General features: G+C 48.1%; 1 protein-coding gene across 12 annotated transcripts in view; it reads right to left on the bottom strand.

The window, feature by feature from the left end:
• The window catches only part of LOC132216799 (carcinoembryonic antigen-related cell adhesion molecule 1-like), a 287,472-nt gene that overhangs the window by 103,670 nt on the left and 158,140 nt on the right, over window positions 1–25,662 (bottom strand). For 5 of the 12 annotated variants that reach the window (XM_059666337.1, XM_059666343.1, XM_059666340.1 and 2 more), the window contains one exon: window positions 23,081–23,122. The exons of 2 other annotated variants lie outside the window; for them this stretch is intronic. In XM_059666337.1, the coding sequence (XP_059522320.1) occupies window positions 23,081–23,122 (42 nt within the window). Of the gene's footprint in view, window positions 1–2,381; window positions 2,742–22,280; window positions 22,838–23,080; window positions 23,123–25,662 lie in introns of those variants that run through there. 5 more of the 12 variants (XM_059666331.1, XM_059666329.1, XM_059666354.1 and 2 more) reach the window with 4 other exon arrangements.

Raw genomic sequence — 25,662 nt, 5'->3', positions numbered from 1 at the left:
AAGGAAACACGTGTGTGAAAAAGGCAGTGAATCAGTCAGATGGTGCAGGGTCACCAGGCCCACCTTGGGAAGGTCTCAGTAGCCAGTGGAGGAATGGGAGCCTCACACTAGGACAAGAGTATGAGTCACCAGTCAGGGGTGAAGTGAACCCGTGAGCTGTGGGGACTGAGACCTGTCCTTCTGCCTTTGACGCCCTGGTTCAGTCATATAGAGAGTAGGTTAATGGTTTATATGTCTCTGTCATGTGACCTGTTCCTCTTGTTGGCCTCGGGGGCGGGGGTGGGGGGAAAGGTGCCCTAGATGGGGGCCCAGCAGGGGCTCTCTCACCTGTTGACCTGGGAAACTGGCTCATGATGGAGCCGAGGCTGTTGCTCCCACTGATTTCTGTGTCCTTTCCTATTGTCCGGAAGGGTGGGCCTGGACACAGGCGTTAGCAGGACAATCTGGGGAGACTGCATGGTTGTGGAAGCAGAGCAGAGCAGGGCAGTGTGTCTGGAGGAAAGGAGGAGGCAGATAAGGGACACGGAAGGAGCAGAGAGAGGCAGAATGTCCTTGGTGAGAAGTGGGGGTCACAGGTGATTTCAAAGACCCCAGGGACCAAGAGCCCACAGCTGCCCTAGGGCAGGAGCAGTGCAGCCTGGAAAACCTCCCCCAGTGGAACAGCCCCATAGTCACTAAGGGACTTGGCTCCTGAGGGGGCTTTAGGGACAAGTGGTCAAATAGATGGACATGGCTCTCAGCACCTGTAGGGACAGGGAACAGGTGTGGCTAAAACCTTTTGGGACTCTGCATCCAGGTTCCAGTCTCTCTAGCGATTATGCATCATTCATTCATTCATAATTCACCATCATTCCTTCCCTCCTTCATGAGAGAGCAAGTGAGTGCTGGTCCCTGAGCTGGTAGCAGGTGTAGGGTGGAGTGAGAAGCCAAAGTCCTTTCCTTTATAGCCCATGGAAGTGACACCAACACCACAGGAAACAAATAAGTGGTTTCAAGTCCAGTGCAGGGAGGTGTGGATCAGTAACCTGAAGGGAAGATCTGGGCATTCCCAGCAGTGACTCTGAATGTTATTGTAGGTAATTGATTCTAGAGTGAAAATTAATTCTCCATTTGCTTAATCACCAGACCAGAAAATCTATCTTGAGCTGGAGACTGCTAAGAACAAGCACTGAACCACAATGGCTGGTCTCAGGGTCCACAGACACCTAACACCCTCGTGGTGGAGCAGAGGATGGGGCTGTGGTTGTGCCAGGACCTTTCTGTGTCTGTGGAGCCTGATTCAGTGACTGTATCACACTGTGCCTCTGTTTCCCCTGAATAAAAACAGAACAAATGGTAAATGGACTCTGGATTACCGTGTTGTCTGTGAATTGACTTTAAAACATGCCTGAATACTTGACCTCAAGCCCAGTATAGAGGCGACACTGACTTAAATGCCACTACCATTATTTGCCTCCATGAGAGAATTCCTGGGCTGACCCCTGGTGGACAAGGAACTGTCAGGAGCATCTTCTCTCCTCTGTTCCTTCCTGGAGACCTGACCTCCCTCCAGAGTCTCCTAAGTCCCTCAGAAGAGTTAGCTAATGATATGGGTATTTTGTTCATCTGTGCTCTCCTGACACTGCCTTAACTGAAGGACTACCAGCCGTAGGCAAACTAAGACCCGTGGGCCGGATCCGGCCCATTTGAAATGAATAAAACTAAAAAAAAAAAAAAAAGACCGTACCCTTTTATGTAATGATGTTTACTTTGAATTTATATTAGTTCACACAAACACTCCATCCTGCTTTTGTTCCGGCCCTCCGGTCCAGTTTAAGAACCAATTGTGGCCCTCGAGTCAAAAAGTTTGCCCACCCCTGGACTAGGCGCTGTCCCTGTCCTGATGTGATCTTGGGTCTGAGCCCTGGCTGGTGAGCAGTAGAGCCACTGCTCCCACTCAGCCCTTCCAGGAGGGCTCACCAGGTTCCCTGGAGTCAGGAGCCCTGGGAAAGGGGTCTGGGAGGGGTTCCCAGGCTGAGCTTCTCTGTGAGGATTCCAGCGTCCCCTCAGGACAGGACCCAACCAAGCTCTGCAGCGTCTTTCTCAGTGTCATGGTCATGGGGTGGGGCCCAAGGGCTGGACTGAGACTCTGCTGAGTCTCCCTCTGCTGAGTCACTCTCATCAGACTTCTCTCTGTGGAGAATGTCTGCAGGGCTGGAATCTGGGAAGGGAACTCTAATCTTATGAAGTTTCTTTACACTGTGTGTGTCCTGCACTAAATGTTCAAATCCATTCTGGAACATGATGCAGAGGGGGATCGAGGCAGAGTCCAGGGCTGTCAGTCCTGTGTGTGAACTAGAATTCATCCACCCGAACCCAGAGGTCAGAGAGCAATCACTCACGGTATACACGGAGCTGTCCAGTTACTGATTTGCTCAGAAAATTTTTGTCTATGGCTAGTAGGATATAGTATCCTGTGTCCTTCCGGGTGACGTTCTGAAACAGCAGGGATCCATTGGGATATATTTTCTCTCGATCACTGTATGCAGGTCCGTAGGTAATTTTTTGAGTGTCTATTACATATGATACAATTTTATGGTTGCTGTCCACTGTTTCCCCTTTGTACCAGGCATAGCCTCCAAGATCCCCAGGCAGGTTGTGGGCACGGAGAAGCACATCCTTCCCTTCAGCAGCACTGGGCGGCACTGATTCAATAGTGAGCTGGGCAGTGGTGGGCAGGCTCCAGAGGGTTAAGAGTGAGGCTAGGAGGGAAGAGAGAAATTGATCAACATTTGGAGCTATGTATTGGGATGGAGAGATGAAGCTTTGGGTCTTCAGCTGGTCTCTTCATCTTTCAGCCTTGGTCAGAGTATGTGTGTGTGTCTCCTGTGGTCAAAGTCAGCTGTGTGACCACCAATACTTCAGCACCTCTGCCCTTATTTCCTCTGTTTTGAAAACTGTTACCCAGATGTCTGCCTTCACACTTCCTGTTGACACTCAGGGATGACCTTAGAAGATACCTTTGCTAACCATATTCTCTAACGGCCTCTGTCTTCACTTTCTGGCCTGTCCCTGCTCTGTTCCCTGCATGGCATTGTGGGGACCTGACATCACATCTACATCTTCCCTTGTCTGCTTCCTCCCCATAGAACATGAGCTTCATTGGGGCAGGGGCTTGTCTGATCTTATTGCACCCCCAGTGCCTGCAACAGGCTGCAAGTACCTATGGGTGAATGAGTGATTGTTCCAGGATCCTGCACCTCCTGGATGTATCTGCCCATTTCTCAGCTTGGTGGTAAAGACAATGTTTACTGCTCCTGGTTAAATTTTCTGTCTCCTCACATAAATTGTTATTATCCAAAGTTTTTAGCCCTAGCCAGTTTGGCTCAGTGGATAGAGCATTGGCCTCTGGACTGAAGGATCTCGGTGTGTTATTGGTCAAGGGCACATGCCGGGTTGTGGGTTCAATCCCCAGTGGGGGCGCGTGCAGGAGGCAGTCAATCAGTGATTCTCTCTCATCATTGATGTTTCTCTCTCCCTCTCCCTTCCTCTCTGTAATCAATACAAATGCATTCTTTAAAAAAGTTTTTAGCATTCAATTCTCAGTGATGAGTAAGTTGGGAAATGAGCAGCCATTAAGGTTTTCCTGTCCCTCACCACTTCCACATCATTTTCCTGTTGTGGAGTCCCCTCCCCCATCCTACTCTGCTCCCCTGTCTTCTCCCCTCAAGTCCAAACAGAAGCCTGTCCCCTCCCCCCTGTTTTTTCTGAGAGCCTGTGGTCCTCAGGAGTCATCAGCTAGCCTGTGCCTCTCCTCCTCCCACCCACCACCAGGTAGTTGTCCCCTCTCACCAGCCAGCAGGAGCCCCTGCCTGGGGACAAGTCCTCTGTGGGCAGGGGCTGAGGGGGACTCCATGGTGTCTGCTGCTCTGTCCCTCGTTCTGTGGGGAGATCTTGGATTCTAGAAATGCTCACAAACACGGCTGTCCTGGTGAGTGGGATGTGCTGTTCCTCCTCCCTGTGCACTGAGCCTCCTCCTGGGCCAAGATCACTTCCCTGGTCACATGAGCCAGGGGTGGGGTCTGTACCCAGGTTCCTCCCTGCCCTCCCATTATTCCTGCCTCCCCGTTTCTTTCCTCTACGTTTGCATTCCCTGCAACTCCTGAGGCTTCTACCTTCTGCAGTGACTCCTCCTTATACACACAGACACACACACAGACACACACACACACACACACAGACACACACACACACACACACACACACACACACTCACACACACCTTGTTTGTGCAGTAGGCAGTTAGGCCTGAACAGAGTAGGACAATAGGCCAGTAGGGAAGGTCACCAGAATGGAAAGCCCAGGTACCTAGCAATGTGCAAAACTGGACTGGGACCTTGCCCCCTTGGTAACCTTTCCTCCCCGAGCATATTCTGGTTTTGCAGTTTAGACCCTCTGACCTTTCATATCACTGGTCATGTGGTTCAGGCCCTCCCCTGACCTTTCCTCCCCTGGCATGTACTTAGTCATGTGGGTTAGACGCCCTTAGAGGGGGAAGAAGCCAGAGGACTTAAGAATAGCCCTTCAGCATTAAGCCCCCAGGACAATGAGGTTCTGACTGGCATCAAATACATCTAGGCTTCCGTTGTATTTCAGCTCTAGACCCAGAAAAGCAGCAAAATCGGATTAGTCTGGACATAGCTAACGTCAGGATCTACTGCATAGACTAATGACCTTCGACCCAAAAGGACACACCTGGAAAGCTGATGAATATTTTATTGGGATCCTCCCCTGAAACCTCCAGACAACTACCCTCAAGAAGAAGGACCCAGTGTGGCTCTTTCTCTCTGGAACAGATCGTGGCTGTCCCCACTCCTTCTCTCCTCCAGGCTCGTATCTTTGTTTTCTTTCTCTTAAGCTCCAAGGGTCCTTCATTTGCTGCTGTAACTAGTTTCCTGAGCCCATTTCTGCTACATCTCAATACTACCTCTGTGACGTTCTAAATAAACTCTCTCTTATAATTTGAGTTTTTGACTCTGAATTCTTCTCTTAGCTGAACTCAAGAACAGAGGTTGCTGAACTGAGAACACATCTAACTCTGCAGGTTAACCCCTGGCTCCATGCCACCGCTCACAATTGGACAAACAGAAGCTTGGGGTGTACATATCCAGGGTGTCTCCCACAGCTCTGTGTGGAGTGCACAGTAGCTTTCCCACCACTTTCTCTCATCCCCATTTGGCTCTTATCTTCAGAGCAGAAGCCTGGGGTGACATCAGGAATTCTGGTCACAGGGATGCCACCCTGTTGTGTATGGTATCATCACTGGAACTTTCTAAAGATTCAATGACCAGGAGACATCTTAGAAATGATGCTTTGGCAGCTGCCCAGCTGTAGTGGATGCCCAGCCAGAATGAGACCCCATGATGTGGGGATGGGAACTCCCCTCCCCATCTCCTGTGCATAGGGAGGGACTGCAGGTCCTGCTAAAAATTCAGATTCTGACTCATGTGGATGAAAGGGGCCACATGTTAACATGAGCAGCTCAGGGAAGGCCTGCATGGCGGTTTTTCAAACTCAGAGACCTAAAGTAATCACAAAAGATGGTCTGAAATTAAACTTTAACTAAAAACAGTTTTGGTGGGTAGTTACATCCTAGGTTGGTATCTTCACCGACAAGGTCTACCGTTATCTTAACTGAGCCTATCTGTCTTTTTTGCATCTATGATGACATATCCTTGAAATGTCAGAGTAACTTGTAACTTCCCTTTTCCCCGACACCCTGGGGCACAACCTAATGTGCCTGGGCACCAGGACAGACACCAGAAATTCCTTCATTGTTATTGTTATCATGTTAGTTGTTGACTAGTAACTATTAACTATCTGCACATTCTAAGTATGTGTCTATCGTTTTACTTTTTATCCAATTCCAGAGGTTTCTCCACTTTGCTTTCTCCCGCCTCTCTAATCTTTCACCAATGGATTTTATGCAACCCACCTACATCCCCTCCTGTGTTTGAAACGTATAAAAATAGGTGAAAAAACTGCCATTCTCTGGAGCACTATCCCGACTTGTTGAGATACTGCTTCCCGGCCATTGTCGACAGATTGTCTTAAATAAACCCACACAAATTCTTTACAGGTTCAAATGTTTTTATGTTAACATTACATGGCGTATTCTCGGCAGGATTGCAAAGAAACTCACCCAGGACCTTCCAACAGACCCAGACATCGTGCTAGGATCCAGCAAAGAGCCCATTGAGCCTGCTGGTTCCCATGCAAGTGCTTCACAGAAATGGGAAGATTTAACTAGAAAATATCAACTTAGAAATGGTCAAAATGCAGTTGTTTTGGGGTACCTACATTAATATTTTGCATGCAGAAATAAGAAAAATGCTGGCTTTGAAATGAAACTGAATTACTATATGGGAAGCATATCTTGATTTGGAAATTAGAAGATTCTAAGGAGAAGCACATAAAAAATAATTCTTCCAATAGAAGAAAGGAAATTAATAAGAAATTTTAGAGACTGTCTCAGAACTCTTCTGAAGTTAATAAATGCCTACATCCCATTTCCCCCGCTTCCTTTCCAACCTTTCTTGTATGGACTTGCCCTTTCCTCTTCCATCTTTCTTCCCCTTCCCTCTCCTCTATTACCACTGACTTGCAGGAAAATGAGAATAAGAATTCTAACAGCTCCCTTTGGCAAAAGCTGGTCTCAGCTAGAGAGGAACTAGCAATTATTCCCGACTTTATCTGGGACCCTGATGGATTCACAAAAATTTCACTGTTAGAACAATCCTGTCTATTCTGACCTAGTCCAACTAATACAGCCACTGGTTTCTGAGAGCAAGGCAACAGGATTCCTAAATAAGGCCTGGTGTGAAACCTGAGAGGAGTCTTTTGCAATAAAGAGCAAGGTCACCATGAGAAAGACTGTTTAACAAGGAAATCTGAAATGTGATTTACAAAGAGGAAACAGAAGCAAACATAGGGTGGCTCCAGGACTATGAGAGGGTATTTTCCCCTTCTCCTTACTAATATGTTAGGAGAAATTGAAATCATCTTAAAAGGGGACATTACTAAGGCCCTTGGAGTTATTGGGGCTACCTTATCTGTTCTTAACCCTACCCATCTATGTTTGCCACTCCCTCAGAGTAAAGCTTCTGTACAAATGGGAGGGGTGTCTAAGCAACCAATGGCTGTTTTAAAATCAGAACCTCTCCCCTTTCATTTAAGGCCGTGGTTGGCAAACTGCGGCTCAGGAGCCACAAGCGGCTCTTTGGCCCCTTGAGTGTGGCTCTTCCTAAGCCTTAGGAGTACCCTAATTAAATTAATAACACTGTACCTAACTATATAGTTTAAGTTTAAAAAATTTGGTTTTCAAAAAAAATTTCAATCGTTGTACTGTTGATATTTGGCTCTGTTGACTAATGAGTTTGCCCACCACTGAATTAGGGCATGTTAAGGGGCAACATAATTTACTGGTCAATTCGGTCCCAATTCACCTGATAGAGATTTTAAAATCAGTGATGCCCACGTGTCCCCCACACCTCGCCCCCGCCCTGGCCCAGAAAGCTAATATGTATTTAGAACTAAATTAAACAGATTCTGAAACAAAAAGGGAAAATGATTTTAAGGGAACCCCCAAGAGAAAACTAATCTTGAGACTGACCGAATGTTTGCTAACCATCTTTTCATTATTAACTTCCATGAGAGTCAGAGAGAAAGCTTAACAGGGACCTGCCCTACTCAGAATGGCCCAAACAGCCGAGAGACTTGCAGAGATGTTTAACCATGGCTTGCTGCACATGCCTCTGTAGATGGGGAACCAGGCCACAGTGCCTTGAGAGTCCTCTTTTCTTTTGGTGTACAAACGCTTCAGCTGGGAGAAACTTGACTCAGGTCCCCCAAAGGGAAAAAAAAAAGGCTAATCTTCTTTTGCAACATAGCCTGGCCCCACTATAAAGTAGACAATGAAGAGGTTTGGCCAGTTAATGGCACCATTAAGTTTAATGCTACCCTGCCTGCAGCTAGACCTGTTTTCACATTCCCAGGTAGGTGAATGGAGAATGAGGCCTACTTAGATCAATGTGTCTTTTCCATACCTGTAAGCAGTTATGAGTCAGAAATGGCATTCAGCTCTATGCTACCTGTAAACCAGATCTCTCTGTAATTGCTACAGAATCTCAGAGAAAAATATCCTCAAATAAAAAGAAACATTTAAAAATGGATGAATTAGTTCGTCCTTTTGCCAACATTTGCCAATCCTTGAGGGATTAAAGTACTGCCCTTGTTTTACTGTGCCCTGTTTTCATCGTCAGAGGTGTGGCTCCAGAATATTAAAGTCCACTAAATCATTTTCCATTCCCCTATTCAGCTCAAAATGCTATAATTGGCTTTCCAAGTCCAAAGTCCCAGGACCTTTGAGATGCAAGTATCAGGAACTCTGGTCTGGGTCATTTTAAAAATATAAATCTCTGGGAGAAACTAAGATGGCGGCATAGATAAAAAACAGGAAATTGCTGCCTCCCACAACAACTTCAAAAATACAACAAAAAGACAAAGCAGACATCATCCAGAACTACAGGAAGGCTGGCTGAGTGGAAATTCTACAACTAGAAGGAAAGAAAAGCACATTGAGAGCCAGAGGAGCTGCGGAAGTAAAGTGCAGAGGTAAGGAGGCGTGCGCGCGCAGAAAGGGGCTGGCACCTGAGGACGCGGCTGTCTTTTTGAATTGGGAGGGAGTCACAAGCTCCCGACTGCTCTGAACTCTGGTTCCAGGAAGTCTCTGGGGACCCAGGACTCATACGGGGAGAAACTGGACTGTCTGGCAGTGGGCAGAACTCGGAACTTGAGTTCGGCTTTCCCTCAGAGGTGCTTGCAGCAATTACCAGGACACTGAGACGCGAGGCCCCTTAGGGCAGGGCTGAGAATCCACCATAGTCGCTTGCTCAGCCCTTTGATTCCCTGAGACCCTGCCCCACCCAGGCTGCGGCAGAGACTTTTGCATATGAATGCTCTGGCCCTTTGCAACCTGAAAATTACCTAACTGCAGCTGGGCCAGACAGACCCAGAACGTCCAAGAGAAGGCCCAAGGCCCCACAGCGGCTTGCATTGCTTCACAGCTGGGCCTCATCAGGGTACCTCCAAACTCCAAAAAAGGAAGGGGAATCTGCAGTTCTCTTCGTAGCTCCTGCTGTGCAACCTCAGGCAGAGGCTAAATTAGCACCTCCTTAGATCCAAGAGCCAGTGTACCCAGTGGTCAGAGGGGGACCATCCAGATTACAACTCCTCAGATCCATAAGGGACACACTCAGGGTGCAGAATCAGTGAGCACCAAAACCCCACTGAAGCAAGTCTTGCCCCAGAAGGGTGTCTTCAGCACAGAAGTTCTCCCACTGAAGACACAGCTGATTCTCACTGCCAATTCGCCTGGAGGTCAATTCCTCCCAGTGATACCTACAACAATCAAGGCATAACTACAACAAGACTGTGCACAAAGCCCACAAGGGGGTACACCAAGAGTGTCCACCTCAGGTAACAGGGGAGGCTGATCCACTGGGCCCTACAGGACACCTAGCACACAAAACCATTCTACCAACACAGGGAAGCATAAAAAATGCAGAGACAAAGAAACAGGTCACAAATGACAGAAATGGAGGAAAGCAAACGACTGGATATAGAGTTCAAGGCCACGGTTATAAGGTTTTTCAAGAATTTTATGGAAACCGCCGATAAATTTAGTGAGACCCTCGATAAATCTTGTGAGACTCTTGAGGATATGAAAAAGGACCAACTAGAAATTAAGCATACACTGACTGAAATAAAGAATAATATACAGAGACCCAACAGCAGACAAGAAGATCCCAAGAATCAAGTCAAAGATTTGAAATATGAAGAAACAAAAAATACCCAACCGAAAAGGAAAAAGAAAAAAGATTCCAAAAATATGAAGACAGTGTAAGGAGCCTCTGGGACAACTTCAAGCGTACCAACATCAGAATTATAGGGGTACCAGAAGAAGAGCGAGGGTAAGATATTGAAAACCTATTTGAAGAAATAATGACAGAAAACTTCCCCTACCTGGTCAAAGAAATAGACTTACAAGTCCAGGAAGCGCAGAGAACCCCAAACAAAAGGAACCCAAAGAGGACCACACCAAGACACATCATAATTAAAATGCCAAGAGCAAAAGACAAAAAGAGAATCTTAAAAGCAGCAAGAGAAAGATAGTCAGTTACCTACAAGGGAGTACCCATACGACTGTCAGCTGATTTCTCAACAGAAGCCATGCAAGCCTGAAGAGAGTGGCAAGAAATATTCAAAGTGATGAATGCCAAGAACCTACAACCAAGATTACTTTATCCAGCAAAGCTATCATTCAGAATAGAAGGTCAGATAAAGAGCTTCACAGATAAGAAAACGCTAAAAGAGTTCATCACCACCAAACCAGCATTATATGAAATGCTGAAAGGTATTCTTTAAGAAGAGGAAGAAGAAAAAGGAACTCTTACCATTTGCCACAGTATGGATGGAACTGGAGAGCGGATAAATACCACATGATCTCACTCATTTGTGGAACATAAGTAACAACATAAACTGATGAACAAGGACTGATCCAGAGATGGAGAGGCATTGATTGGACTGTTGGGCCTTGGAGGGAAGGTAGGGGGGGATGGGGGTAAGGGGGAAAGATCAACCAAGGCACTTATATGCAAGCATATAGGCCTAACCAATGGACACGGACAACGGGGGGGTGAGGGCATGAGCGGGGGGGGGAGGGGGTAGAGGGTAATGTGGGGATAAGGACACATATGTAATATCTTAATCAATAAAAAATATATTAAAAAAATACAAATCTCTATAAACTGGAATTACAACTGAAATACAGAAAGACTTCCTGAATAATGAATGGAAAACTCACAGGAGAGAATCCTGATACCCAAGGACCGAAGGTGGAGACTGCATATAAAGGGGCAGTTAATAGAGATTGGTAGGAGGGGCAGAGGCCCGAAAGGGCTGGCAGGACACCCACAAACAGCAACTGAAGTCCTGGAGAGATATCTCAGCTGTGTCTGTGGGGGGGGGGGTCGGCGGGGGGGGGGGGGGGTGGAGGGATCGGTTGCCACTATGAACTCTGGGATCTAATCCCCAAGCTGGGATCCCCAGCAGAGAGCACCAAATCTGAGGGTACCCACATAACATCTAGCTGTGAAAAGCAGAGGGGTGCTGTCTGCCAGGGAGTGGCAGCTGAAAGTTTGGGCACCTTCTTGAAGGGCCAATGCACAAAAATTCCCTGTGGAGCCACCCACCTTGTGCTCTGGCAGAGGGAGGGTGAAGTGGACTGGAGCTGTGAGAGCAGAACCCAGGACTGAGGGCTCTGGGGATAGAGCTCAGAAGGCAGATACCCCAATTTTCCTCAGCTGAGTCATTCTCTCATGCAGTGGAGGACATCTTTCCCACATACACATTTGTCTTGCTTAGGGGGAAGACAGTCGACACACCATATTGGAAAACACCTTCCCCTGCGGCCACTTAAGACTTGCAAATCAAAAACAATAATGAGGTGCCATCTCACACCTGTCAGAATGGCTATCATCAACAAATCAACAAAGGACAAGAGCTGGCGAGGATGCAGAGAAAAAGGAATCCTCATGCACTGCTGGTGGGAATGCAGACTGGTGCAGCCACTGTGGAGAACAGTATGGAGTTTCCTCAAAAAATTAAAAATGGAACTTCCATTTGACCCAATAATCCCACTTCTAGGAATATATCCCAAGAAATCAGAAACACCAGTCAGAAAGGATATATGCACCCCTATGTTCATAGTAACATGTTTACAATAGCTAAGGTTTGAAAACAGCCTAAGTGCCCATCAGCAGATGAGTGGATTAGAAAACTGTGGTACAGCTACACAATGGAATACTACACTGCTATAAAAATGAGGGAATTCCTACCATTTGCAACAGCATGGATGGATGTAGAGAGCATCACTGTAAGCGAAATAAGTCAGTTGGAGAAAGATAAGTATCACATGATCTCACTCATTTATGGACTATAATAAACAACATAAACTGATGAACAAAAATAGAGCCAGAATGGGAAAAATATTTTAGAATATAATATCAGTAATCCTGTTATTCCCAGATTTTTAATATTTCCTACAACTTTTGTGATATGATACTATGTTAGTACAGTTTTGATAATATTATTATACTTAAAATTGTTTTTTTCTTGAAATATTGTTTACTGCATGCAATGTTATAATATTTAACATAATTTTTCTTGAGTAATTAGTGTTGATTGGATGTAACATTATTATATTAAAAATTGTTTTTCTTGAGATATAAAATAAAATAAAATTAAAAATCTCTGGAAGATAGCCACCTAAAGAAATAACTTTTAACTTATTTCGACTATTCTTTTCTAAATTAGTAAATTTTAATTAAGGTTATTGAATTTTTAGATATTTTGAAATAATATGAAATACTGAAACATTGCTTGCTAAATAAGCCTTTAAATTTGCCTGCTTTTGTCTTTATTGCCTAAATTCGGACTGACAGCTTAGGCCCTCTCCCCACTTGCAGTAGGCCTAAGCCAGCAGTAGGACAACCTTAGTGCTGCTGCAGAGGCAGGAGAGGCTCCTGCCACCCTGCTGCACTCGCCAGCAGGTGACTCTGGGGGTGAGAAGGAGTCCTCTGAGTGATGACTGGTGATGGGGTCCACCTTCTCTCTTCGGGTGTCACCAGCCTGGTTTCTGCTTCCAGGGACAGAGTCCCAGGACCAACAGTCTCGGTAGGACCTTCAGTGAAGGCGGTAGAGGGTGTCTTGCATGTCAGGTAGGGGGGCGGGACTATGGTAGGAAGTCCTGTGGCTGTGAGCTCCCTGGTTCTTGAGCTAAGTGATTTTGTTTTTAAAAAAGAATATTCACTTATTTATAGTTATTGTTAAGTAAACTTCTCTTTTAAACAGGAACATAAAAACACAGCAGGGCTTTGCACAAGTGGAATTTCGAAACAGTTGGTTTGTATACATGTCAAAATAAGTTAGAATGGAATTCATTCAGGAGTTTCCAAGTCCCCTGAGAGGCCTCACACCTCTTTTGCAAAGTTTGGGGTCGAGGGATGAAGATAGGAGCCTTTGCAAGACCACCCTCCCCAACCCCCGTCTCAAATTGTGAGTTGTTCTGTCCCTTTCCTTAGCTTCGCCCAGGTCCTAGGCACAGGGTAGGGGGATTCAAGTATCAAACTCACTGAGGGTCAGCTGATGGTGGGGCTGCAGGCAGGAAGGAGAGCCCCACCCTGGGGTCCTGAACCTTCTCCCTTGGGTTTCCAAGACTAAGGCCACTGCACAGCAGGAGGAGGAGGAGGAGGAGGAGGAGGAGGAGGAGGAGGAGGAGGGGGAACAGGGTTCTTTTTAGTACCATGGGAGAGAGACGTGTTGGAAGAGGTAGTTGTAAGGGATGATGCTCTGAGCAGGAGAAAATGTCTTCTACAGTGACAAGGTCACTTCCACCTGAGGGTCATTGTGGCGGGCTCCTGTGCACTGGGGGGTGTGGGGTCTGTGGGCCCCAGCCCTCTCATCTGTTGCTTAGTGTAAGCTGTAGCAGAGAAGGAGGGGCCCCTGGCTGCCTGATCCCAGGCCACCGTGTCCCCCCCTCAGCCTTGATCACAGCCACCCTGAGGCCGGGCTTGGCCCTTCACTAAGGTACAGCCTTGGAGAAGGTGCATTGCAAAGTGGTCCCCCACCCCCAGCTGTCCCTCCACTTGGTTCCTGGGCTGAAGTTGGTGGCTTCACCTCCTTCTGTGCCTTTGGGGACAGCCCTGCCCGCCCCTCTCCACAGACGCCTCAGGAGGCCGGTGGGCAGGAGTCTGGGCCCCTGGGTCCTGAATGTGCTATTTCCCTGTTTGGGGCCTGCAGCATCCAGTTCCAGGGACAGGAGCCAGCTGGGGACAGGCGAGGAGGGTGGCTGCCCAGGGAGCTCTGGCCTCTGGTGGGTGATGCAGAGAGAGTCACTGGCAAGTTCTTGGGAGGGGGTTGCGGGCCTTCCCCACTGCCTCCTCCTGATTCCCACCTTCTTCCTGAGCCTCCCTGCCATCATTGGCCCCCAAGACCAGAGCACAACCCCTGGAGTTTCCCGGGCCAGGCGGATCTAGGTTGGGGGGCACACAAAGCACACATGAAAGCTTCCCTTGGCAAAAAGAAAACAGTCTCCATCAGAAAAGGTTATGGGCAACACAGTGATGAAAAGGAAAAATCTAAACTAATAAAAGAGAAACATGCAAATTGGTGTCACTCCACTACACCCACCAGCCAATCAGAGCGACTATGCAAATTAACCCAACAAAGATGGTGGTTAATTTGCATATGCAGGCACGGAATGAAGACTGAAGACTGAAGAGGCTTGGCTTCTCCACTGCAGCCAGATCAAAGGCTTGGGTCCTGGGTACCGAAGGAAAACCGGTGCCAGCAGCCAGGAAAAGGAAGACCTATTGCAAGAATCTTACCTTCCAAATACTCCCATTTGCATATATATATATATATATATATATATATATATATATATATATTCCACTATGGTCCTCATTTTCCTTTTTAAATATTGGTCTTCCCGGGAGCCTGCGGACTCTTGGCTGTCCCCGTCCTCAAAATGAATACTTGTTGCACCTTAAGGAAGACAAATACTCCTGTCCTCCCCCTGACAGTTCCCGTGGGTCCCCAGTGACTGCTTCATGGTGCCCTGCCCCTTGATCAAGGGGCCTCTGCCTGTCCTCCTTAGTGTGGCCTAACCAAGGTGAGTCTCATCTCAGCTCATGGTGGGGACACTGAGCTGGGACACACCATGTGTGGTGCCCCAGCTAAGACAGAATTGGGTGACATCTGCCAAAACCCACCTTAGGGCGGTGAGATGGGGCTTCTGCGGGGTTGGCTGGGGAAGGTGTCCCCAATCCAGGTTGGGGTGCATGCACACCTGGCTCCGGGACAGCTCAGGAGGCACCTGGATGTAGAAGGCAGAGGCCCTGCCTGCTCTGCGCCTGGGCTGTTCCCAGATGAGGGCTCGTGGGTGGGAGTGGGCAGTGCTGAGCAGCTGGGGCTCCAACATCTCTAGAGGCAGGCAGGGGAGAAACAAGGCCTGGCCAGAGTGATCCCTTCTTCAGTGTCAGAGCCCCTGAGCAGCCATCACGCGGCCCTGCCCACACTGGCTGCCCCAGCACTGCTGGGCCTGCAAACACCTGAGAATCTGAGCCCTTGTGACCTGTCCCTTCCCCACCCTCCCATAGCAACAGGCCCAGGAGATGCAGACCTGGGTCCCCAAAAGCCTGCGGGCTGGGCCCGGTTCACAGCTAAGGCCAGTGTTACCATCCATTTGGTCTACAAGCCCCTAGTGGTGTGAAGAACTCAATGTCGAGGCAGGGCTCTGCACAGTGGGGCAGTAGCTCATTTCTCAGCTGCAGAAGCATAGCCCACAGCTCACAGGTCTCACCCCCACGCCCAGGACCCCCTCACCTGGTTCCGGGCGGCCCAGCTTTGCTATAGCACGTGGCAGTAAGCCATCTTCTTCATGGCCTGCTCGGTCAGGACGCTGGACTCAATGCTGCCGTCCACGCCCGCATATGCATAGGCATTCTCCTCGGAGCCCTCCATCTCCTGCTGGCTATCAAGGTCCGAGGAGTTGGTGCCTGTCAGCTCCATCATGGGGTCTTGGCTGTCTAGGCCGATGTCCATGATGCTCTGCTTGACCATCATGGCCAGCTCAGGTTGCCCTTGAGGTTAAACTTGCTGGAGCAGTAGGGACACTGGAAGGGCTTGCTGCCCGTGTGCAGGTGCATGTGGCCCTTGAGGGCCATGATTTTAGGGAAACCTTCCATCTCTGCGGCTGTTGGCTGAGCCTGTCCATGTGCTCCCCGACCCTTGGGGCAACCTCTGTTCTCTGCCTGGGGGACTTGCTTGTGGTCCCCCTGCCTTCCCCATGGTGGTACAAGGCAGGGAGTGGGGCGCTGCACAAGGTCCTTGAGAAAGCAGGTGCTCCTAGCCCCCTAGAAGGAGCCTGTGGGACAAAGGGGACACATGGGAGGGGCCCAGAAGGATCTGTGATGTGGAAATCAGGCTCCTTTCCCATCTCCTTCATCAAAGCTAAGTTCCTATGTTAATTTAATGTTGACTGTGTGTTCCAATGTCGCCCCCTGGAGGGCGTAAGGTGACCTGCAGCTGCATCAGGGATGCTGACCAGGCTCCAGAGCAGGGGTCCTCAAACTAAGGCCTGGGGGCCACATGTGGCCCGCCGAAAACATTTATCCGGCCCTCCAGGTGTTTTTGCCGCTGCTGCCTGTTGCTTAGCAGCCGACTAGTTTTTATTTTTAACTATAGTCCGGCCCTCCAACAGTCTGAGGGACAGTGAACTGGCCCCCTGTTTAAAAAGTTTGAGGACCCCTGCTCCAGAGAGTGGGAGCTGACCCTGAGCCCTGGGCATGGGTGGGCTCTGACCTCCAGGCTGAGTGGCCAGTCACTGTGGGTCCCAGGCTGCCTGACTTCACCCAGGACAGGGTGAGCGCAGGGAGAGGGTGGTGGTTGTCCAGAGGACTCCGGATCCAGTGTCAGGAGAACTACCCACCCAGGAGGAGCTCCCTGTCCCTGAGGTTTCAAGGAAGGGTCTGGTGAGGGCTCCTGTGGGGCTTCCAGGAGAGGGTGCTGGCCTGGGGCTCTGATGCCCAGGATGCCCTGTGTGTCCCCATCACAGCACTGGGCACTGCATCCAAGTCCCCTGTGTCCCTGACTGTCATCTGCTCTAGGCCTCCCCATGGGCCCAGGATCTGGAGCAACTCCACGTGGAGACTCAGTAGGGGGCCCTGAGGGTCCCTCTCTTAGGGGAGAGGAGGCCCCCCTGTACCCTCAGCCCCTCTTAGGTGGAAGCACCCCAGATCTTGGATTCTCCTGACCCATTCTGCACGGGAAGTTCCCCAGGACATCATGGGCTTGTGAGATGTTCTCAGAGACACAGCCTGGTGACCCCACAGATCAGGGCCTTTGGGCACAGGGATTTGCCCCCTGACTTCCTTTGAGGTAAAGGTGGGCTCCTTCCTCCTATGGTAGTAACTCCACCTGGGTCAAGAGTCCAGAGTTTGTGCCAGGTCAGGTGTCACTGAGAAGAGGAAGGACACAGGCTGTCACCAAGACCCAGATTGGGGAGATGAGATGTCACTCACCAGGTAGAGGTGGGTAGGGCTGTGATTTTGGAGGAATGAATGGGAGTCTGGCCCCTCACTGTTAGGAGACCCCTGCCCTCCCTTTTTGGGACAAACAAGGGCACTTGCTGGCCTCCTCCCATGCTGAATCCAGGCCCTGGTCTCCAGTGAACATGCTCTGACCACAGATGTCACAGGTGGTAGGATAAGAGGGCAGGAGCCAGACTTTGATTGTGTGGCTTCTATCATTTACTTAATGGTGTCTGTAAAGCAATGTGAAGGTGCAGACAGGCAGAGCTGGGTATTGATCTGGCTTCTGTCTCATCCTCACTGAGATTGTCACTGGAATGAGGCTTCTGTTCAGAGTCCCTGCCTGGGCACAAGGGCTGGACCTTCCCATCTGTCATCAGGGGTTATCTTAGATGCCAGTGCTTTGGCTCCGCCTCCTGCTCTCACTGTAGGTTCCCTCCTCCTCAGACTCCTGATTCCCTCCTTGCTGAGCACGGCACCTCTGGAACAAGGTCCAGGCCCTCAAAGTGCCAAGTGACCAAACCACAGGCCTCAGTTACCTTCCTCAGGTTGGAGGCAGGTGCTGGATCAGGGTTGCCTCATGGGAAAGGCCTCCAGGTCTGATATCCACCACCTGTGGGGACTGGCAGGTTCTATTATGGTGGTTGGCATGTGGCTTCCAGTGCACCGGGGAGCACCCAGGAGCTGCCCTGAGAGCTGAGAGCCCTGTGGGTGCTTCCATGCAGTGATTCAATTTCCAGAGCTTCCTTCTGTCTGTGCACTGGCCTGAAGGCCCTGATTAACCATAAAGAGGGGCTGGACGCTCCAGTCTTGGGCCAGACCCACCAATCAGTGCCGGTGGATGCAGGGACATCAGGGCTCAGGGACTGCACACAGGGCACACACCTCTGTCTTGACGGCCAGGGGAGCTTAGCAGTTACCTCATCCTTCTGCTCATGGGAGGTGCTGGGATCTGGGTGAGTGTCCAGAGGCCTCCTCTCGCTTTGCTTTACAGATTTAAAGTGATAAAATGTAAAAATTTTTACTGACAAACAAAATAGGTGCAGAGGCATGGATACCTGGACCAGGTCTCAGAGGGGAGGGAGTGGGGGCAATATGAAGAGATTAACCAAAAACCACATATGCATAGCCCATGGACACAGGCAATAATGGGGTGAAGGCCTGCAGAGGGGTGGGGGCCGGTGGAAGGAGAGAAAGGGCGAAGTGGGGGACATCTGTATTCCTGCAACAATGAAAATTGTTTTTAAAAAATTTGTTCAGGGTGTAGCTAGCCTCTTGATAGAAGGGACCCTTACGTCACTGTAAAATGAAAACATGCACTGGAATATTCTTTAGAGGAAAGCCAATAACCATTTTCAATTTATCAGTAACTGTGATGCAGGTTTAATTTTTCTAGTTCATCATTGATAACACTTTTTGTAGTTTAGCTCTTAGGAAGTGGTGAAAGCCGCCCATGATCCATGTTTTAGTTCAAGAATGTGGACTTTATGTGGACCCTCCTGTGATTTTAAGCGTTCATATAGGTCACATTCTGTGAACACTAATGCCATTTGCCTCTGTCCATTTGTTACTCATCCCTGTGCAGAGAGAGTCACATTCTGCCTGGAAAGCATCTGACCACCATTGAAAAGAAAGTTTCCAGATGCTTCTCGGTGATGATGATGGCCCTAAAGGTCGAGGTTAGTTCAGGGTGGGCCAAGGCAACAGTTTTTGAGAACTTTTCCCTCAAAATGACCTGCAGAAGGCACCTGTCACATGTTGGGATGGAGGAAGGACAGAAATAGAGGCTGGTAATTTAGTTACCACACCCAAGATTGGACAGCAGATTCTGCCCAGAGTCTGAGAGGTGGTGGGAGGAATGGTGAGGCCACTACAAAGACCTCACCGAACCCCTTAATGACGGAACATTATAGGTTCTGTAGTTCAAAGGGGGGCCCAGGGATTGGGACAGGGGTTGTCAGCCCACAGGTGCTGGGAAGGAGACCTGACACACTGTCCATTTCGGGGGCATAAATGCATTTTTAAGTTATGATGTCACAGTGTATGATTCTGAAAATATAGACAAACTCCTATGATATAGTTTTCCTCTTAATAAGACCTTTCTTCCTGAGGATAGAAATGACTGTGTTTACTGCTAAGATGCATGAGATGGTATGTACATCAGAGTAGGCTGTCTAATGGCATGGCATATAGATTGGTTATGATGTGTTTTCTCTTCCCAGTGTCTACAGAATTTTCCTCACCCGACTTTGCAGTACAACCCACTGGAGTCATTCTGATTTGTGGCCACACCCTTTCACAACCCAGTTTCCAGCCAGTGAGCCAACGTAGTCATCAGTCATCACCTCTAACTGTGTCTCCTTCTGAACCTGACTGTGCCCTCTGTGGGACTTCAGCCCCAATCTCACAACTCTCCCGCCCCTTTCTCTCCTCTTCAAGCAGGAACAAGCCACTAGAGGGCACCCACACTCCTCCTTGAGCTCCAGGGGTCCTTTTCCATCACCTGAGACAAATAAATGCAAGTGTTTTTCCTGCAACAGCCCCACCCTTCAAATACTCTTTAGATTTGTTCAGGGTGTAGCTCCTGCTTCAGACATCAGGGTCCCCAGGGGAGCCCCTCACATTGGGGTGTGGCAGCAATGACTGGTGACCTGGAACCATCCCCAGGGCCTAATTTATTGTAGAGGGAGATGGTTCAGGGGCAGTGGATAATATAGGATAGACACGAGGGCCCAGATGTTCCTGCACGAGGGGTGGTCACAGGGGACAAGTGGCTCTGAAGGCCCTGCCACTTAATATATGTGCACATGAGCCTTTTCTGGGCTGCTGTGAAATATTTCATACTGGGCCTTCCTCAGTGGGTGGTGGGTCCTCCTGGGCATTTCAAGAACCGTCCTGTTGAAGAATGAGGGGAGATGTGTTATTGGCCTTAGAGAGTCACATTTTCCCCTAGAGCTCAAAAGCATCTGGCCACCATTAAAAAGAAAGTGTCCAAATGCTGTTGGTTGATGATGATGGCAGTCAAGGTGGATGTCTGCTCTGGGTTGGCGACAGAGATCTCTCAGCGCCTGAGGGAGCAGGTGGTGTCGGGCTTTGCCATCAACTTCAGATCAGGACCCAGGAAGTGGGAGTGTGAGGACCTTTCTGACTCTCCAAACCCTCCTCAGGACACCATGCTGGGCTGTCTGTGGGGGACTCAGCCTCCCCTCCCCCTCCCTGTAGTGCAGGACAGGGACCCAAAGCCCCTTCAAGTAAAGTGGACCATGAAGGCGCCCAGGTGAGGGAGGGCAGGTGGACGTGAGGAGAGAGCCATATTCCTGGAGGTGAGAGCTGTGAGATGAGGGCTGGCAGGAGGCACACAGCCTGCTTAGCGCCTGCAGCTGAGTCAGTGCCCCAGAGCGTTTCCTCTGCAGAATCCAGCCTTTTCCCTGCGAACATTCCATTACCTCCCCTTCAGGGCTCCCAGCTGAGGCCTCAGTCCTTCCCCACTCAGTCCTTCATCAGCTCTTTGTCCCCTCACCTTGGGCAGCTCTGTCTGCCCAACTGCCCAGTCCCCCCAGTGCTGCAGAATGGTCATTGCTGCCCCTGACCTCATCAGTGTGGAGACCCAGTCCTGCCTTCCTGGTCAGCGGTGGGTCCAGGCTCTTAGGCTCCAAGTCTTGATTACTATCACCTTCCTGAAGGTGGCAGCAGCTGAACAAAGAAGAGATGCAGGGACAATTGTTATCACCCTGTGAGTCTGCAAGTGGACATGTGGGGAAGGGTGCTGGGGGTGGCGGGGGACCCCAAGGAAATGATGGAATTTTCTGCTAATTTAGATGCTGGTAGTGTGTGACTTGGGAATTTAACAGAGAGTTTATGGATATTTTCTTGGAGATCGATAAGAAGGTAGTTGTAACTCAATATTTGGGTCCTCTCTCTTTGTTTCTTGATGAGTATGGCTAATGCTTTATCAATTTTGTTTACCCTTTCAAAGAACCAGCTCTTCATTTCATTGATTTTTGTATTGTTATTTAGTCTTTATGGTATTTATTTCTGCTGTACTGTTTATTATTTCCTTCCTTCTACTTTGGGCTTTTCTTGTTTTTCTCTTTCTAGTTCTTTAAGTTGTAGGGTTAAATAGTTTATTGCTGATTTTTCTTTTTCTTTTTTTTTTTTTTTAGGTATGGCTGTAGTGCTATGAACTTCCCTCCAGGACTGCTTTTGCTGTGTCCCAGAGATTTTGGGTTGTTGTGTGTTCATTTTCATTTGTTTCCAGGAAGTTTTTGATTTCTTTCTTGATCTCATTGGTAACTCATTCATTGTTTAATCACATGCTATTTAGCTTCCAGGTCTTTGAATGTTTTGGGTTGTTTTTACTGTAGTTTATTTATAATTTCTTCTAGTGTGATATGAGAAAATGCTTAATATGATGTCAATCTTCTTGAACTTGTAGAGACTTGTTTTGCGTCCTAACGTGTGGTCTATCTTTGTGAATGTTCCATATGCACTTGAGAAGAATGTATATTCTGCTTTGTTGGGGTGAAATGTTTTACAAATGTTTGTTAAATCACTCTGATCCAGTGTGTCCTTTCGAGTCTCTGTTTCCTTGTTAAGTTTTTGTCTGGAAGATCTTTCCAGTGATGTCAGAGGGGTGTTAACGTCTCCTACTATGACTGTATTGTTGTCAATCTCTGTTGAAGTTCTCTAGAAGATTTTTTTATATATTTAGGTGTACCTATATTGGGTGAATATATGTTTACCAGGCTTATATACTCTTGTTGGATTGATGTCTTTAGTCTTATGCAGTGATCTTTGTTGTCTCTTGTGATGGCCTTCGTTTTGAAGTCTATTTTGTCATTTATGAGTATTGTTCTTCCAGTTTTTTTTTTCTTTTCCATTTGCATGGAAAAAAATTTTCCATCCCTTCACTTTCATCCTGTGTGTGTCTTTTGTTTTGAGTTGGGTCTCTTGTAGACAGCATATAGTTGAGTCCTGAATTTGTATCCATTCAGCTACCCTACGCTTTTTGATTGTAATATTTAATGCATTTACCTTTAGGGTTATTATGGAGAGGTACTTATTTATAGCCATCATAATTCTGTATGGCTAGGTTTCTCTCTCTGTTTCTTCTTCTCAGCAATCCCTTACAACATTTTTATTTATTTATTTATTTATTTTTATCTCAAGAGAAACTATTTTAAATATAATAATGTTAAATGCAATAAACATAAATTATTCAAGAAAAATGATCTTACTATAATATTATGTGCAGTAAACATTAATATCTCAAGAAAATAGGATTATAAGTATAATAATATTATCAAAACTGTATAACATAGTATGATATTGCAAACATTGTGGGAAATATTAAAAATCTGCCAATGACAGGATTACTACTATTATATTATAAAATATTTTCCCTGTCTGGCTCTATTTTTGTTCATCAGTTTATGTTGTTTATTATATTATACAAAAGAGTGAGATCATGTGATATTTATCTTTCTCACACTAGCTTATTTCTCTTAGCATGATGCTCAGAGCTGGTTCTCTGGCACAGGCCACATCCACAGGGTCTGGGGTCTCAGATCCTGGAGTAACTAAGAAGCCACGTCTGCTCTGGGGGTGATGTGGCAGTACACCTCTGTGTTTGGATTGAGTAATTCCTGTCACAGAAAGAAGAGATCTCTGAGCCCTGCAGCCTTCTCAGAACAAGAGCCATGCTTCACAGGCGCCATGGGGGCTGACTGTGCTGGGGTGTTTGTCCCGGGGCACCGCCCTCCGCCCTACCTCTGTTGTCACTTTTCGCTGCCCTTTCCTTAACCCGGAAGCACAGCCAGGGCTGGGCTGGGGACAGATCCTGGGCCCCCTGGGACCTGCAGAACAGAATGTTCATAACCCAAACTCACCTCGTAGATGGGGCCTGCTGTCCTCGGGTCGGGTAGGGGGCCCTGTGCAGGGGGGAGAGAAGGCATCAGAGGACAGGGAGGGAGGATTTTCATGGCAGGACTGACAGCTCTGTCTCCTGAGCAGCTATCTTCACACCTGTAGCTTAGCACCCCAATTCAGCCCACACTGCCCCCCTCACCCTTGTTACCCTGGGATCTCTGACTGGTGCTCCCAGTGCCCATTCTGCTCCATGCTGGACTCCAGGGTTACCCTCAGACTCTGTTCCTGCCCTGGCCACCACTGATGTGAGGGCCCCACTAGGCCAGGGCGGGCTCCCCTTGTGCTGGCTGTTCTGGGGAAGGGGTCTGTGCTGTGTTGAGAGGTTGGATGATGCCCCTGCCCTGAGCGTGGGTCACTGAGGCCCTGGGTGAAGGAACAGGGAGGGGATGGACTTACCGGGAAGGCAGAGATTCCAGAGGGACCCTGGCCTGGGATCAGAGACAGGAGGAGTTAGCACCCAGCGGGGAGGAAGTTTTGGCCTATTATCCCAGGAGAGGGTGGTTCTTTAGCTCCCAAGAGCCAGGGGTGAAAGGTCATTTCCCAGGGTGAGACCCTCTGGACATTTCAGGGTCCAGTGAGGGAGAGGTGGTGACACATGACACAGTCTTCAGGTCAGGTTGACTGGTGAGCTGGGGTCCCCTGTGCAGAGTGGTGATGAGAATATCCCTTGAAGCCCAGGGAATGGTCAGAGCCTGAGGGACAATAGCAGGGTTGGACACTGTGGGGCAGGCCCAGAGGCTCCAGGCTGAAGAGACACTCAGCAGGGCTGGCTGCTGGAGGTGGGTTCTCTTGGAGGCCATGGGGGTCACTGGCTCTGGGAAAGGTCAGACTTACTTGTGAGGGGTGAAGCGGAGCTTTGGTGTCACAACAGGGGGCAAGGAGGGTCTCCTTTCCCAGCAGAGGGTGGAGGCTTCTCTCCACTGTTTAAGCGGGACAAGCCCAGGAGAGGGAAACTGAGGCAAGGTCTTAAGGATCCACCACTAACTTGGGCCCACAGGGAAAGGACCCACAGGCAGATATGAGTCTCGGAGGAGTTACCAGGGAAGGGACTGAGGACCCAGGACAGGAATCCACCCTGAGGGTCTGACTTAGTAGAAACATCAAGGCTGCAGGAGGCAGAAGTGCCAGACTCATGTAGCATCCAGATGAGCGTGGTGCCCTGCTGTGGGCAGACCCGCCCCTCACGCCTACAGAGCTACACTGTGACAGTGGCCTGTCTTGTCTCCATCCACCTGAACTAGAGGCAAAAATGACACCACAGGCTCTGCTGTTCTCCCGTCTCACACATCAAGGTTTTTAAGAAAATATTTTTTCCCTTTATTGAATAAGATATTACAAATGTGTCCTTATCCCCCCAGTGTCTCCTCATCCCCCCAATCCTGCCCTCACCCTCACCCCATGTTTTCCACATCCATCACATATGCTTATATGCATGCATACAAGTCCTTTGGTTGATCTTTCCTCCTCACCCCCATCATCCCCTGCCTTCCCTCTGAGTTTTGAGCATCTGATCGATGCTTCTCTGTCTCTACATCTGTTTTTGTTCATCGGTTTATGTTGTTCATTATAATCCACAAATGAATGGGAACATATGATATTTATCTTTCTCTGACTGATTTGTTTCACTTAGCATAATGCTCTCCAGCTCCAGCCATGCTGTTGCAAATGGTAGGAGTTCCTTCCTTTTTACAGCTGCATAGTATTCCATTGTGTAGATGTGCCAAAGTTTTTTTAATCCATTCATCTGCTGATGGGCACATAGGCAGATTCCAAATCTTAGCTATTGTAAATTGTGCTGCTATGAACATAGGGATGCATATATCCTTTCTGATTGATGTTTCTGGTTTCTTGGGATATATTCCTAGATGTAGGATCATTGGCTCAAATGGAAGTTCCATTTTTAGATTTTTGAGGAAACTCCATACTGTTCTCCCCAGTGGCTGCAACAGTTTGCATTCCCACCAGCAGTGAATGAGAGTTCCTTTTTCTCCGCATCCTCGCCAGCATTTGTCATTTGTTGATTTGTTGAGGATAGCCATTCTGACAGGTGTGAGGTGGTACCTCATTGTCATTTTGATTTGCATCTCTTGGATGATTAGTGACTTTGAGCATGATTTCATATGTCTCTCAGCATTATGTATGTCCTCTTTCAAAAAATGTCTATTTAGGTCCATTGCCCATTTTTTTTATTGGGTTGTTTATTTTCCTTTTGTTAAGTTTTATGAGGTCCCTATAAATGTCGGAGATTAAACCTTTATTGGAGATATCATTGGTAAATATGTTCTCCCATGCAGTGGGTTTTCTTGTTGTTTTGTTGATGGTTTCTTTTGCTGTGCAGAAGCTTTTTATTTTGATATAGTCCCATTTGGTTATTTTCCCTTTAGTTTCCATTGCCCTAGAAGCTTTGTCAGTGAAGTAATTCCTTCAGCATATATCTGAGATTTTGCTACCTGTGGATTCCTCTAATAATCTTATAGTTTCCCATCTTACGTTCAAGTTCTTTATTCATTTTGAGTTTATTTTTGTGTATGGTGTAAGTTGG

The sequence above is a fragment of the Myotis daubentonii genome, chromosome 15, assembly GCF_963259705.1.
Source record: "Myotis daubentonii chromosome 15, mMyoDau2.1, whole genome shotgun sequence".
NCBI lineage: Eukaryota > Metazoa > Chordata > Mammalia > Chiroptera > Vespertilionidae > Myotis > Myotis daubentonii.
This window is presented reverse-complemented; position numbering and strand designations above follow the sequence as displayed.